Source organism: Neurospora tetrasperma (assembly GCF_000213175.1).
Source record: "Neurospora tetrasperma FGSC 2508 unplaced genomic scaffold NEUTE1scaffold_1, whole genome shotgun sequence".
In the NCBI taxonomy this organism is placed as follows: domain Eukaryota; kingdom Fungi; phylum Ascomycota; class Sordariomycetes; order Sordariales; family Sordariaceae; genus Neurospora; species Neurospora tetrasperma.
The window spans coordinates 4,208,365-4,223,918 of NW_009799099.1; the positions used below are offsets into that span (position 1 = coordinate 4,208,365).

General features: G+C 53.1%; 3 protein-coding genes across 3 annotated transcripts; 1 reads left to right on the forward strand and 2 right to left on the reverse strand.

The window, feature by feature from the left end:
* Positions 1-19: 19 nt before the first annotated feature.
* On the forward strand, positions 20-4,370 carry NEUTE1DRAFT_93932 (uncharacterized protein; the record flags this gene model as incomplete). Its single annotated transcript, XM_009850042.1, has 7 exons — positions 20-793; positions 858-930; positions 984-1,016; positions 1,077-1,418; positions 1,479-1,706; positions 1,773-1,809; positions 1,873-4,370. 6 exons carry the CDS (start codon positions 896-898, stop codon positions 2,890-2,892), a joined length of 1,695 nt encoding a protein of 564 aa, XP_009848344.1.
* A 560-nt stretch (positions 4,371-4,930) lies between these two features.
* NEUTE1DRAFT_58434 (uncharacterized protein) lies at positions 4,931-11,271 on the reverse strand (the record flags this gene model as incomplete). The annotated part of the gene is made up of 6 exons (XM_009849059.1): positions 4,931-7,601; positions 7,678-9,712; positions 9,761-9,916; positions 9,995-10,378; positions 10,538-11,052; positions 11,119-11,271. 6 exons carry the CDS (start codon positions 11,263-11,265, stop codon positions 5,142-5,144), a joined length of 5,697 nt encoding a protein of 1,898 aa, XP_009847361.1.
* Positions 11,272-14,223: 2,952 nt separating this feature from the next.
* NEUTE1DRAFT_77119 (uncharacterized protein) lies at positions 14,224-15,241 on the reverse strand (the record flags this gene model as incomplete). Its single annotated transcript, XM_009850043.1, has 1 exon — positions 14,224-15,241. The coding sequence occupies one exon, from the start codon at positions 15,046-15,048 to the stop codon at positions 14,224-14,226; it is 825 nt and encodes a 274-aa protein (XP_009848345.1).
* Positions 15,242-15,554: the final 313 nt, after the last annotated feature.

Genomic DNA, 15,554 nt, shown 5'->3' on the forward strand with positions numbered 1-15,554 from the left:
CCCCCCCCCCCCCCCCCCCCCTCGCTACGCCTACTCAACTCAACCCTGCGAAACAACACTGAAGCCTCCACTCACCACTTGGAAAGACTTCAACAACTCTGTCTCACTAGCGCAACTCACTCGCTCCAGTACCACGCTCCGGCTTCAGCAACAACTCATCTGGAATCGAAGAAGAGCGCAGGAGATCCGTACCACAACACCCCCCATTCATCTGACTCTCGCTTAGCCAACCACCCTCGTTGGATTCCCACGCAAAACAGAAAGAAAAAGAGACAAGAATCTAAATCACCAAAACAGATGTTGCCATAATCTCCTAAGACCTGCTCGCTTGCTTGAAACCTCGAATCAGCCACAAACCGACGCCTCCATTCGCTTTAGGTTTCCGGGTCTGTTTGGAAACACGCAACAAGCAAAACTTTTACAACACACGATCGCTACCACGGTGAAGGAAAGGAGGAGATTTGGATCTGGATTTTAGGGAAGATCTTGGACATTGAGGTTATCACGACGACGCAACTGCGAACGACCTCGGCGCAAGCAACCGGTTACTCGGCAGGCAACACCGACTTGCTACTCCAGGTAGTCAACGCTCAAAGCACCTTGACTATCGGCTTGTTCACTTTTGACAACTACTCCGAACTACGCTCGCTCTAGATTGACCCTTCAGGAAGGCAACGTTGCAGTCTCAGTACCCGTCTTCGGTGTAAGGCACAACCTACGCTTCCTGTCCTCGTATCAACCCATTACGTTCGCTACTTCGACGTCATCAGGGTCCATTGTGTCTCTGCTTCTTGTCAGTGTTTCGTTTGTCCGTGTGTTTTGCCATCTATAGAGATATATGCTAACCTTTCTATTAGATCTTTCGCTTTAACTTTCCGACTGTCTTACTGTCACAATGGCTGGTCCCGGCGGTGGTCCCCCTAGGCGCAGGTAAGCTACTTTGTGTACTCACTTCGGGTTCTCTTTACTGACATTTGTTCTAGTCACACCAAGTCCCGAAAGGGATGCGAGACATGGTAAGCTAACTCAACCCATGACAAGTTAGATGCAAAAGGTGCTTTCTAACAATCATACAGCAAGCGCCGCCACATTCGTTGTGACGAAAGTTTTCCCCAGTGCCGCAATTGCACCAAGCACAAGATCCGTTGTCCATATAATGACATTCCTGTCGCTGAGGACCGGTCTACTTCTCCTGACAAACCGGATCTTATGTGGACGCCCGAGATCGAGCTTGTAATCGAGCAATGGCAGCGAACTGGTCTTTTCCCGTTCCCGAACCTTAACATTTACCCGACTCCGGCCCCTCAGTATCTCAGCACAGACGAGTTGCGCCTGATCCACCATGTTGCCTCGATCAGCAATCAGATGATGGAAATTGATGCCAACGGCTTCACTTTGTGGACTCGGCAGATCCCGACGTAAGATTAACACTTGACACGTCAATAATGGCTTGGGCTGGGCGCTAACAGGTTTTCTAGAATCATCAAGATTGGTGCTACCCATAACTATGTCTTGCATTCGCTGTTGGCCTTCTCTGCCATGCACATTGCGTACTTGACCGATTGTCCATTGGTCGGAAACATGGCTTACGAGCATCGGGGTATCGCCTTGAAGGGCCTCCAGGAAGCCATCGGGACCTTCTCGAAGGACACTTCTGACGCCATCCTTGCCGCATCTCTTGTTCTGTCGTGGCAAGCCACAGATTGGTAAGCAATATACTGCAGCCTTCCGGCTACACAGACAAGGAGGGGCTAACTCAGATTTCCATACAGGCGAAGCTGGACCCATCTCATGCAGGGAACCTCATCGGTACGTTTGACTGCGAGCGTGCGTGGTTACAAAGAGAGGCGGATGCTGACGTGGAAATAATAGGTCATTGAAGCCATGGACCCTTGGAAGCACGAGTCCCAGTTCGGTGATTTCATTGCCGAAAGCAGCACGTTTCCAACCGCTCCCCCGTCTCCTGCCCCGGATCACAAGCCCAGCCAGCCGCGCAAGGAAGACCTTGACGCCTTTCAGAGGACTCTGCAGCAGCTCCAGAAGGTCGAGTCTCACCTCAAGCACAACAGGGAGGACACCAAGTCCGTTGCCCAGCTCATCAGCTTCCTGAAGGGTGCTCGCAAGGTTAGCCCTACCTTGTCGGTAGCCCAACAGTTTGAGCGTTTGAGACCCCTGCGTACGTGGTTGTTCTGGCTTCCCGTCATGTACCTGCAACAGACCCATGGGTCGCCCAGTGCCTTGGTCATCATTGCTCACTATTACACCGTTGCTCTGGTAATGGAGCGCCTCTTCCCTGAGATCGGCGCCGCTTACTTTGGAAGTTTGACAATTGGCCCGGTTGAGGAGATTGCACGTCGCCTGCATTCCTTGAATATTTCTGGCCAACTCGCGGGTGATTTGGCAACCCCTCTTGCATTGATGAACTTCCCTATTGACACAGTCTCCGAATTCCGGTCTCGCATGGGGTGGAATCAACCGATCCGTACCCCGTCTTTCCCAGTGTTCGATAACTTCTACGCAAGCGAAGGTTCACCAATGCCCTTGTCCGCGGCGTCGTCGTCCGAGTACCTGCCATACGGAGAGAGGCCGGCTTTCAGCTACAGTACCGAGAACTTGTCCGTCATCCCGGAATGCGGACCCAGCCCGGTCCAGATCACGGCACCTTTTGGCCAACCACAGTACCTGAGCATCCCGAGCCCATCCTATGGAGCATACAGTCCCACCACGAGCACCTTCGGTGACTATAACGACGCGGCTTCCGTCACCTACAGCGATCCGGACGAATATCCCTCGTATGACATGGGCTTCTCCGCTACTACACCCATGATGGGCGGTGCCAGCCCCTATGGTGTCGGGTTCGTCCATCCAATCCAATCCGTGTGGACGGTCTAGGATCTCTGATCGCCACACCGGCCGCTGTCCGGCTCCGAAGAGATGCAAAGGTTTAATTAACATGGCCATCAGGACTCCCACAATGCTAAGCTCAACGCCCACCTACCCGCCTCCGGACGACTTTGCCGTACTTTGGCCCGGCCCCCCACACAGCCTCGCCCCTTCTCCGCTCCTGGGCCCTGGACAATACTCCACCAGGCTTCCGCTCCCCGAGTCGCCAACCCCATCGATGATGTTCACACCACCCTCGAGCCATGGCCACAGCATCTCGATATCTTCTATACCTTCGAATTACCTAGATGATGACAACGTAACGGACGAAAGGCATCAGCACATCACATCGAACTGAATCTGGCATTCGGTGTGCATCTCTTTTCAGCATTTTCTTTTTCGATACAGACGCGATTGCATACCACGTTCCTTTCCAATCACACCTGCAGCATTTCAACGCATTATTATGCATCTTACACTCCTTTTACGACTGCAACGACGCTGCACTTAACAGCACACGACGCTCCTTAACGACACTTGTTTCAATAACGCATATACACTCCTTTATATACCCAACGGCTGGATCCCATGACGAACTATAGACACTCCTTTTTACGGATCGACGAATCGCATATATACCCAACTCGTAGACATTCCTTTTAACGACACTTGCATCTCGACGACATATTCGGCGAGCTTTACACACTCCTTACGGACATCACTGGATGGTCATGATACCCAACTGCAAAGCGACTGTTGATAATGGTTTTTTGGTCCTCTCTGGACAGGGACTGGTAGTTTGTTTTGAGAGACAAGGCAGCACATTGATGTGTCTGATCTTGGGCTCTCTGGAAAAAAAAGCGTGGCATTCTTGGTAATTGGTTCTTGAATCCTTAGCACCGTCAGCGGTGCTACAGGTTTGCATTGGGCGGCGTTTGTTTTGCTTTGACATCCCTTGAGTGAGGTTGTTATTACACCTCGACTCGATCGATCATAATACTATTTTGTGGATATGAGAGGTTCTGGAAAGAGGGGGTGGAGGATGATATGATAGGCGACGGATGATGAGTTTCGCAGATGGAGAAGAAGAAATGTAGTATTTCGAAGTGAATGAAGCGAAAAGAAAGAGACAGGATCTGTCGTTGGTTTGGAATATTTCCTTGAGCGGTGTACAGGTGAGCTGAGCTGGTCCTTGTTAATGAATGTGCTGGGTGTTAATGTGGCCTTTAATTTTGATGGTGTCGATCGATTCAAGGTCGACTATATGTACTACCTCTAAGTAGACTATGTTGACATTTCTCTGGCTGGCGTTGCAAAAGAGACGGTGAGGACGACCAGGACAATATGGTTAAACAAGATCTCACAGGGTCTGTTGTTACCTAATCATAATCATCGTTGTATTACAATAGCTGAGTTGTTCCAAAACTGGCCATTTGTTCTACCCTTAGCAATACCCTCGTATATAACGGAGAGAAGAGACACTTTCCTCAATCCGATGTAATGGACTCCATCTACACTGAACTTGAATGTACCTCTTGCCTCAGACCAGAAACTCTATTTAGTGTATAAGCCCGAATACCAAGCAGCAGCAGGATTTCTCGGGGGGTGAGAAAATCTGGTATCACAATAATATGAACAGAGGAAAGACGAATGCTTCGCAGATGGAAATAGTAATTAACGAATAAGAAAACCCTCCCGGCGGCTCAGTTAGCTGAAACCATATAGTGAGGGAGGGGTATAGGTATAAGAATATGTATAGGGGGGTATAAGAAGCCGTGCAGGCTATAGAAACGTAAAGAAACATAAACAGACAAAACCCAACACAAATGCGTGAACTCACACGCCTGCAAGACACCAGTCAGTTGCACTTGATGTGTATGCCAACCCAACCAAAACTCCATCACAATCTGCGTCGCCAGCTGCAGTGCTGCACTGCACTACGCGGCGCCGGCAGAAGACATCGTCATCAACCTGACCAGCCTTTCCTCTGCTCTCTTCTCCCTCCGTCGCCTCCCTTCCGGACTTTCGTCCAGTTTCCTCTTCCACATTTCTTTCCTCCTTTCATCCCGCACCACCTGTGGCGATGGAATTGGCATGTAGCCAAGATACCTCTCGTTACCACTGCCGTTACTACTACTACTACTACACCCGCCGCCTCCACTTCCACTTCCACTACTGCTCTCCTCCATATCTTCTTCCAAGACGGGCTCCAGATTCAGATTCAGATCCAGATTCAGGTTCGGGGGATGATGCATCGCCTAGAGCAGCAACCCCTCCACCTCGCTCGTGACCATGCCAAAGACCCAGTTGGCCTGCTGCACGCTCTTGCATTGGAAGCACCACTTGGTCACCTTGCCAGCGACCCTTCCCGTGCGGGGTGCTAGACCGACGTTTCCTTCCTCGTCTCGCAGATTCTCCCAGACGCTGCACATGATGCCCTTTGTTCCCAGCATGCTGAAGGATTTAGATCCCAGCACGGCATCTAACAAAATGAGGGGCTTGTCAGAAACCTTCTTGGTGGCGTGTGTCACGATGATGCGTTTCTCTAGGCCGTGGTAGAGCGATAGCTCCTGGCGTACGCCCGGGGGAGGACGGCCAATGTGCAGGATGCAGTCGCCCTTGTCAGCCCAGCGGTTGTTCTGCACGTTCAAGTGGCAGCGGATTTCGAGCGGTTGGCCCGGAGTGAACGGCTTGGCCAGACCAATGCTCCAGCGGCTGGGGGACTGGCTGCCGGAGCCGGATGCGCTCCGCGGCGGAGTTGAGGAGTCATTGCCGCCGGTACCAGAGGAGTAGCCGCTTGAGTACAGGCTGCCGCTGCCGCCGCCGTGGGCACCACCGCTTCCGGCGATGGAGCCAGGGCGGGATTGCTTGTCGACGGTGGACTTGCCGATGTTGAACGACGTGTTCTCGCCGCCGAGTAAGCGGCGCAAGAAGCTTTTAGCCGAAACGCTGGTTGTCGCGCTGCTGTGCTGGCTGGGCGCGCGAGTGGATGCGCGATAACTGTTCTTGCGGCCAAAGATGCTCTTCCGACGGCTGGAGGTTTCAGTGCCGTCGGCGCTACCGGCGCCAGAATCGTTCTGTATTTGTTGCCCAAAAGAACGGACACGTGCCTCCTCGGCAAGCTGAATGTACCTAGCATTGTTCAGCCGGCTTTGGTGCACCGCCTCGTAAAGGGCCTTCGCTTCATCCTGGCTCGCGGCGCGGAAGCGGAACATGCCGCTATCGATGCTGCTCAGGCGAGACTCGGGAGATACGCGGCTGCGGACCTCGAGGTCAAGCGCCGTACTACGGCGAATCATGACCACTGGGGTGAGGATGAGGCAGATAAGAGGGACAATGCCTCCAGCCTCTCTGTTCGCCATATCGACCTCGGACGTGCCAGAGGTCTGCAGAGGGTACGCCTGTTTGTTCCCTGGGGTTTCCTGGAGCATGTGTACCTCCATACTTCCGGGGAAGACCAGGATGCGCGAGGGTTCAGTGTTGATCTCCCTCCAGATACCCTTTCTGTTGGACCAGTACGAGACTGATGCAACAAACCGCTGCACAGTCCTCTCTTGCGGGGTCTGCTGCCCTGGCTGAGGTGCTCCAACCTGAGAAGCTGATTGTGATGGCGCTATGGTGTTTTCTGAGACAACGGATTCTTCAACGATCTGGGGCAAGGGTTGCTTGAGGCTATAACCCGGGATCGTATCCGGAACATCATCTTCGTCCAACTCGTCACTGGAGGATGATGACGACTCCGAGTCACTGCGGGCGGATTCTTCAGTCTCAGAGTCAATGTCAGATGGGTGATATTCGTGCTTGAGAGGAGAGGATGTGCGCCTCTTCACCCGGGTCGTAGGACCAAGCTCCACCGGAGGTTGAACGGCAGCTGAACCCTTGATGTTGAGGGGCCGAGGAATAGGCACAGATTCGATTCCGTAGGCTGGGGTAATTGGCTGAGATCTGAAGATATCCACAGATTCGCTGTACGGAATGTGTTTGTTGGGAGCCGGGTAGGAGGTGACCGGAGCGCTGGCTTGTCGCTTGTGGTATCGGCTAGGCGTCCTGACTTCATCATCATACGAGCCAATAACGCTAGGTTCACCAATCGGGACGTCGAGGTCGTCCGCTTTTGGTGAGCTGACGTGAATAAGGCTCATGCTCATCGGCGGCTTAGGTCGTGAGAGGGGAGGCATGGGGTCGCTACCCAAAATCCCCAGCCAGTCCGTAATCTGGACCTCTTCGGTAGTGGACAGCTTGATCAGCTCATACCACTCGTCGCCGTTATGTCTACCGCGGATCATGACAATCATGCTCCTGGGACTCTCGCCTTTTCTTGCCGAGATGTACTGCCTTGGAACAGGTGGGAAAAGCAGCCACGGCTTAGCCTTGTTGCTGATGTCACGGATGAGGATATCCCCCATGTCAGAAGGCACGTTGACCCTGTCTCTGTGCATGAGTTCGATTTGGCACTCAAGTCGTTGGCCGCTCGAGTGTTCAAGGTCCATTTCAAACGAGTCTTTAGCTGCCACTTGCCTGCTCGGATCGATCCGAACGTTGTCCAGTGGTCGTAGGTTGCGAAGGTCTCTGGCGCGTGTTGTGTCGGTGTTGTTGGCGTCCTCATCGGTTATGCGAGCGAACTCCTCACGATGCCGTGTTCGAGCCTTCTCCTGGAGGTTGCCGTACAATTTGAGCAAGTCCTCAGTTTCCGGAGTCTTGATCACCATAACAGCCGCCTACATACACACCGCTCATGTTAGTGACAGTTCACGCCAAGCTAGCGGTGACAATGGTAGTGCAGGTGGAACTCACTCGGAGAAACTTGTACATCCACTTTATTCGGATCAGGGGCCGCTTCAACAAGTACGCAACATCCACCCGCTCACCGTTGTAGCTGAGCACATCACCATCCTCATTGCGAGGTAGCGCATTCAGGAGGGAGTCATTCTCGTCGATCTTCCCGCTCGGCGGTGCGAGGTTGACAATGAGATCCTGGAATCCCAATCGCCATACGTCAAGGTAGTTGTTATAAACCGGCGAGACGGCTTCGAGCCATTCAAGAAGCCTCCGAATATCATGCAGGGGCGCGCGCTTGTGGTAAGTCCACAACTTCTCGAGAGCGACACCCATATTCACCACAGCCTTGGCCATGCTGTCTGTTTTGCGATCGGCATCGTCCACATTGTCTCCATGGACAAACTCGTTCAAGAGCACGGGGACGACACCGTCGACCAAGGTCTTGAGTTCTCGATGATAGAAGTGCTCATCATCGGCAAACTCCTCTAGCAGATCATTGACCCTACTGTCGGTAGCCTTGCTAGGCTTTCTGTGAAGACTGCGCGAGGCCTTGATGCTCCTTGAGCGGCTGGGTGGGACCAGCTGGCCATCGTCAGGAAGTGAGAGCACTGATACCAAATCAGAGTGCTTAGTAGTAAGTCGGCGCTTCAAGCTGCCAGACTTGCGGGATATTTGAGAGGTTTGTGACTGTTGACTCGCTTCTCTGGTGAGGGGTGTCGGCTGGCCGAACGCCTCTTCGGGAGCCTGGGTTACGGTGGATTGGGAAACAGTGGAGACGCTATCCGTATCCTTCTTGCCATATGGTTCCTGATATTCGCGGGAGTCCTCAGATAGTATGGTGGATAGATCATGCAAGTCACTCGTTGGTCGTCTTCTGCGCGAGGGCCCCCGTGTGCTAGGTTCTGACGAGGAATAGGAATCGGCTCTGGAAGGGCGATCAGGAGATGCTGATCTTCTCTTGTATGAGTCAGGAGAGCGCTGCTGCGGTGGGCTTCTCCTGGACTCCAAGTCATCCTCGGTTTCTGGTTCAGATTCAACGTCCGTCTCGCAGCTGGGATATACCATAGGTGCTATTTTGTGCGCACTGGATTCGCCCTTGAAGGCCTCCTTCAACACATCCCGAAAGGGCTTCTTTACGGAACCACTGCTCCTTCGCGGTAATGTTGGGCTCCGAGGAGTCGAGTGTCGTTTCAGCCCCGCCGCCGAATCAGGGGTAGTTGTAGGACTCTTTCTCCTCTTGGGAGTCACTTCGCTATCATCCGATCGTGTTGAAGTCTTCCGTAGCTCTTCATGGGTTACCGGAGTCTGAGGTCTCTCTTTCCTGCGCGGCAGCTCTGCCGAAGCGCGCTTGGAAATCTCGTGAGTCCGTGCCTTGTGGGTCGACACATCTCTATCGACCAGCTTCTCCTTCGAGTTGCGCTCGGGGGCCCGTTCCCTATGAGCTGGTAGATCTCTGTCGACCAACTTCTCCTTGGAATTGCGCTCAGGGGTCGAGACTCGTAGGGGTTCGGGGGCAACAACTGGTGGTAAGTTCGGCATACCCTCTACGAAGGGGTCAACCGTGTTGTTCAACCAAGATTCGATTCTAGCGGGCTTGTTCCCTGTAGGGGGAGGCCTCGGCGGTTCCGCCATCTCCTGCATCTTCTCCATGGCGCCGGTCATAACCTTTTTTAGGACATTCGGTACTAGTTTGAGGCTTTCATTTCTCTGAGGTTTCGGCTTAGGTTTCGCACTTTGGCGGGCATGTGTTCTCTGGGTATTACCCCTCAACGGGAGTTCCAGTTCGCTAAACGCCGAAAAGCCGAATGGAATCTCTGCTAAATCATCAATGCCAGCGGCAGTTGGAGGGCGCCGGTCAGAATCCTCTCCGGATGATCCACCATTCCTAGGAGTTGGCATTGGTTTGTCAGCGCCCGGTCGCCTGTCATCCGTTGTAGTTTCTGTTTGCGTGGCTGTGGTTGGTGGGCTAGGACTTCTTCGCTTCGGTTTTCTTCGCGCACCGCCACGGGAACCCCTTCTTCTTGGCAGCTTCCTCTTCGGAGGTGGAGGGCTTCTTAGCCTTCTCTTCGGCGGAGGACTCGGGCTCCTCCTTGATGACACTTCGCTTTCAGGTTCAACGATGACTTCTATCACATCGTCAGAAGCAGCCGAGTGATCACTACGCGCTCTTGGCTTGGGAGTCGATGCTTTTCTAAGCGGGGTCGAAGCTCTTCGCGGCGGCGTTGAGGTTCTTCTTGGAGGAGGTGAAGCTCCTCTGGGCGGTGTTCTGCTACCGGACCGATCGCTCGGTGTCCGCCCGGACGAAGAGGAGGGACTAACTGTAGAAGTGGACCTGCTGCTGCTGTCGGCAGAGACAGGAGGACCCGGGCGAACTTTAATGCCATCGTCTGGCAGTGAGCGGGCGGGCTTTGCTGGGCAGATCCTAATTCCATCATCTTTGGAGCCCCGTTTCTGTAAGGAACGCACCCTAATTCCATCATTGGGTGGACACTGTTGCGTCCTTGGGTTTGAGTTTGATCTCCTACTTTCACCAGACGATGAACGCTTCCTACGAGGCATATCTGGTTCCGACAGTGCCCCGCGGTGATGATCGTCATCCTCCTCTTCCTCAACCGTGACCGTCTCACCGGTTTTGGCATGGCGATATGTCTTGACCGTCGGGCGCCGGGCAACAGGTGGTGGGGGCGGCGGGAGCTCTACCCTCTGAGCCCAATCTCTGATCTTCTTTTGTACCGAGGGATTTTGCGCCGTTCGTTTGAGAAAGTCTTTTGGTATGGGTTGGCCTGCTTCGGGTACCGGACTTTTTGCTGGCCCTTTTCCCTTTTGCTGCTTCTTCATCCAGTGGTCGTCGCTTATAATCCTCTTCTTGGGCAACTCGGGCCTTGGTCGCGCTTCCTTGATAATGACATCGGGCTTGTCGTCGGCCAATTTCCCTAGCACTTTTATCTTTTCCTTGGCAGTGCTATCGCTCCCACTCGTACCCTTGGGTTCCACCGTCTCGATTTTTGGCTTCTTCTTCTTGGGGGGCTTCTGCCGCCACTTGATCCTCATTCTGTCCTCCTCGTCCACGTCATCGCCGCTCAAGTTGACAGCGAATTCGGTCGGTTCGCTTCGCGCATCTTCTGCGACCGGAATAGGAAGGCCCTCTGCCTTGACTGCCGCCTGCGACGCCTTTTGCCATGCCTTGACACGATCGCGAACGCCACCAGGTTGTTGTAGCTTCCGTACAGCTGCGGCGCGCATCTCTTGGCGTAGCTCCTCTCGAACATTCTGGGCATCCATGGACATGGTCTTTCGTCGCTTCGAGGCTGAGCGCTGTGCGGCTACGCGCTGCGGTGATGGTCGGCCGAGTAGGAAATCACCCAGAAGACTCGGCTCGGGCTTCTTCAGCTCGGGCTTCTTCAGCTCGGGCTTCTTCTTGTGGTGTGACAGGCCGCTATTGGTAGGTGTCGGCACACTCTTGGGAGTGGTGGCTCCCAGCGCCGTGGCCGATTTGGTCGGTGAAATTGTCGGCGCGCCATTCTTGGAGTTTGTGGGCGTGATCTTGGGGGTCTTTGGCCGTGGTGATGGAGATTTGTCGGGTTTTGGTTTTGGGGGTGACATTTCTTCTACTTGTCATGGGCGGAGTGTCAGCGGCTTGTGGATGTCCATTGCGAACGCTAGTTGTCATCTGTTGACTTTATTGGCACGTCAAGTGGTGCTCGCTCACCTTAGGGAGCCCGCATGCTGGTCCGCTTTGAGGATCCAGACACAACCTTGAGCCTTGACGGGCGCTACCGGGGTTTCATGGAGAAGTTGACGAGACGCGCAGTCAGGTTCTCTGAAGGCGCGTTGCCGCGGCTGCCGTGCTTTTGTGAGAAGAGATGAAGGGATAAATCACACACTTGGTGAATGGGATGACGTCCGGTTTGGGTTGAATCGAAAGAGCCCACAGGGGCCCCACTGGCTAACGGTGATGGACCACAGTAGGTCTAGCTCCTATTTCTTGCGTTTTCTGCTGCACCGATCTAGGCGCTTCCAACTCCGCCCACCCTGCGTGGAGTTTCAGGTAGTCCGTCGATGTCTCCAGGATCCAGGCTCTCCAGGAACAAGCGACGAAAGGCGGTGGAGAGAAAGCCCGGCGTGGTAGCAAAACTCGAACCTTCAGCCCTGGCTGGCTTCCCTTTGCAGGTGCTCGAGCTCTGGGTTGGCCCCTGTAAGAGCTTATTCTCTGGAAATCAAAGACACACGCAACACGCTATGTAGATCCCATAGAGCAGAGAGAGACAAGAGTCAAGGTAACCGCGGGACAGACGTAACGAGGGTAAGGGTATGTATGCTGTTCAGGTAGAGAGGGAGTCAGCTGTCGCCCACGCGGTTCGGTTGTGCGAGCAGGTAACCGACGGGCAAAGCTGCCCGCTGTGGTGCAACAGGTTTAGAACGAATGTTGATGAAAGGTACCTCCAGGTATTGTCAGACAAGGGAATCATAGGCTGGCTGGCGCGCGTGTTGCGGAAAAAGAGCGAGCGTAGGTGAAGGGGCTTGAGGAGCAGCTGAGCTTCTGTTCTGTTTTGCTGAGGTCGTTCAGACATCCGTAATCCGTAATCAATCCAACCCTGCGTGGCTGAGGATGAGATTATCGTTTTTTCCCGTGGCCGCCAATAACAATCAATTGATGGCAGTGGTTGCTGCGGACATCAGCAATTGAGACCCATCAGTATCCGAATCAGATCTCCAAAGAAGAGTGAAAAAGTGCAGGCAGTTCCACCCTTCATCACACCCTTTGCTCACTTTGACGCATCCACCGGGCATGTTATCAGTGTCGACCGATTTCTCCCTCCGACTTCTTGCTTCTGCCAGTCCCACCGGGTTCCATGGAAGTTGGAAACCACGTTCTCCTGCAGCTTGGCTGAGTGGTAATCAATTACTTGCACTAGAGCGGTTCCGAAGAGTAGGCTGCCTTGGTGGGGGCTGGTGTCATTCACTGCATTAGTTTCGTTACAATCGCGCGCTTCTTCCACTTTGTTCGGCTTCAGTCCGTGGAAAGTTGACTTTGCTTCACCTATGTACCTAGTGCTTCCATCTTGATCTCCGCCCTCGCTGCTGTCCAAGAGACCATTCAAGATTCAAGTAACGCAAGGGCAGCAGCCATGAAAAAAGTCAAACATGTCAACAACAATCCCTTGAGTCCCTTGTGCAAGCCAATCGAAGTTGATGGACGGGAGGGAATTGGGCGTAGTATTCCATCCGGATTAATGTGAATCGCACTGGCATATGTAGGTTGAACCTGTGCAGTGGCCCAAGCTTCTATGCCCGGTAAGTGCCTGAGTGACCAAAATTACCAAACACGCCCAGCAACCCACACTGAACCAGCCTAGGTATGTATCCGAGCCTTGATGTTTTGTATGTGGTAATTGAAATATTAATGGTCCAGTGTCCTCTTGTATTGGATGGATATTCGGTGTTTTCTATTCAATCACCCTGCAGCAGTCTTAAGTGGGTCATCCTTGTCCCTTCCCTTGTCAGCAGATGTTGAGGGTGGGGGTGGGTTGTGGTTCTGGCACCTGACATCATCAGCAACTAACTGCAACCACCACGACGATACTGTATTAGATTTCTTACTTGGCACAACAGTCCTCCCGTCCTCTTCCGACCCTACCTAACATCCTGAGCTCAGGTGGGATAACGACCGCCATGGATGGGAGATATTGTCAAGCCGACCCGAGTATAGCGAAAAAAAACAAGGTCCGACAAACTAAAGTCATGAGAAATTCAAGATTTGGGGTTCCAACCCGGACTGTAATAGTCCGCTCGGCACGGCAGTGCAATGCAATGTATACTTTATGGTGGATATTACTCATTGCAACTGCGACTGCGAGAAACAAGCAGCTGCGGCCTTATGTTGAGGCGGATGTAACCCATTTTAGCTTTGCATGAGCGAGCCGTTTTATGCAAGTCCTCACTGCTCATCTCCAAGCTGGTGATACCTTTTTAGATAGTGGTGTGCACTCGAATTTCCAAATTCAGTTATAGAGAGGTTTGGGGATATTGAAAGAGCGTCCTAGCGATGCAGTAAATATCGACACTTGGAGGTTAGAAATGCGTCAGTACGGCGTACTTGATTCATTGAATTTGAGTAGAACAGAAAGCCGTGAGGTGTGAACCTCAACTAAGTATCTAAAACGTATGTCCTCCGCCCCATCTCCTATGAAAACAAACCAGACCCTGGCCAGTCACTCACACCCACATAACTAGCCAACTATGGTATACCGCTGGCATGTCAGAAAAGTCCATGGCCATCTCCCATCTCTTCCTTGTTATTCCACCCTGTTGTGATACCTAGGTAATGCAGTACTCCGTACATAATGGCGCCCAATGATTTCCCTGATGCAAAGTTCCAGAAAAGAATGTGCAGAAGGGTATAGGAACAGGACCTAATCCACCAACGCCGATATCCAACCATGAGAAAATGCTAATGTGCCCTCCAAATGCAAATGATGATACCCTCCCACCCTAGATCTTGTGAAGAAAATGTACAAAGTGGAGATAGTGAGATGATGCACTCTAAACACAAGCTGTGAATCACTGCTCAAAGGGCAGCGCAAACCGAACCCTCTTCTTTCCCTTTGAAGCCGTCGACGGTAACTCAATGTTCCTAGCTCCAGCATACTTCTGCTCCGCGTGGTGGCCTTCACTCATCTCGCTATCGTGAAGCTCCTCATCCGTCTCCTCCTCGATAGCCCAAACATCCGGGCTAGGCTCACGCCAAGAGTGCGGTGACCGACGGAATGGTCTGAACATGGTTCGTGGACCAGGCCGGGTCAATGGCCGACCCCGGTTGGCGCAGTGGCTATAAGATGGAGAGGGAGGCGTCAGGGGCAAATCATAATCAGCCGTAGAGGTGCTCCTGTAGTTGTCCAGTCTGCTGCTTGGGCGGCTGTTGCTATTGCTGTAGCTCGATGAATGCCTCATCTTGGGCTTCTTGGTCAGGTCCTTCAGGCGAAGAACAGGCAAGTCGAATGCAGCGGCTGCAAGGTGCATGTAATCCTCCTTGTCCTCGGGCGTAGGGTACCCATCAAACTCCAGCTCGGGAGTCGACGACTTGGGTGGTGTTGGTGGCCGAGGGGGCGGGAGGCTGAGGCCGTCGAGGCTGGATGGGCTAACACTTCTCACGATGGGCGCTGGGTGTTTGGTGTCCTCGATGCCAGCGTCAAAGTCCATGTCGAAATCCATGTCGTCGTCGTCAACCGCATTGGCGGCAGGTGTGGGCGTGAGGAAGTAAGTGAGAGGGTCTTGGTCGATGTTGGATAGGTCGACATCGTGAAAGTCGCCATAGTCGATTCTTAGTTGAGTAGGCGGCCAGGAGTCACGAAGAGCTCCACGGCTAATGGGTTGAGAAGAAGGCATTGTGTTGGTCGTGGTGAAGAGGATGATCCTTCACAGGAGTAGAGACGAGACTGCGGTTATATATGAACCTTTGCACCACACCCCAAGGGAAATGCCACCAAAAGATATGCGGTGACAAGAAAGGAAACCCGATGCCGGCTTGGCCGGCTCAAGATAACAAATCTGTCAGAAAATGGGGTGTCAGACACAACCAGAAACCGACGTTCTCCTGCTGCTGTATGTATAGAACCTGAAGAGACGACTGGGTAGACTGACGAGCTGAATACGAACGAGCATGCCTTGGCTATATACCAAGCCGGTGATGACTACACCCTCTCACCGGAAATGGTTGGCATGTCTCGCATGCCACTCTCGCAATATCAGACACAGTCATCGGTGTAGTGCCAACCATGATGAGGCGTTGCCTTGTGAGGTGAACATGGTGTGTCACCTTCCAACGATGTGTCTCATTTGGCGGGGCGAATGCACCTCCTCCTCAGGTCTTTGGCCAATCAGGCCCCGATCTC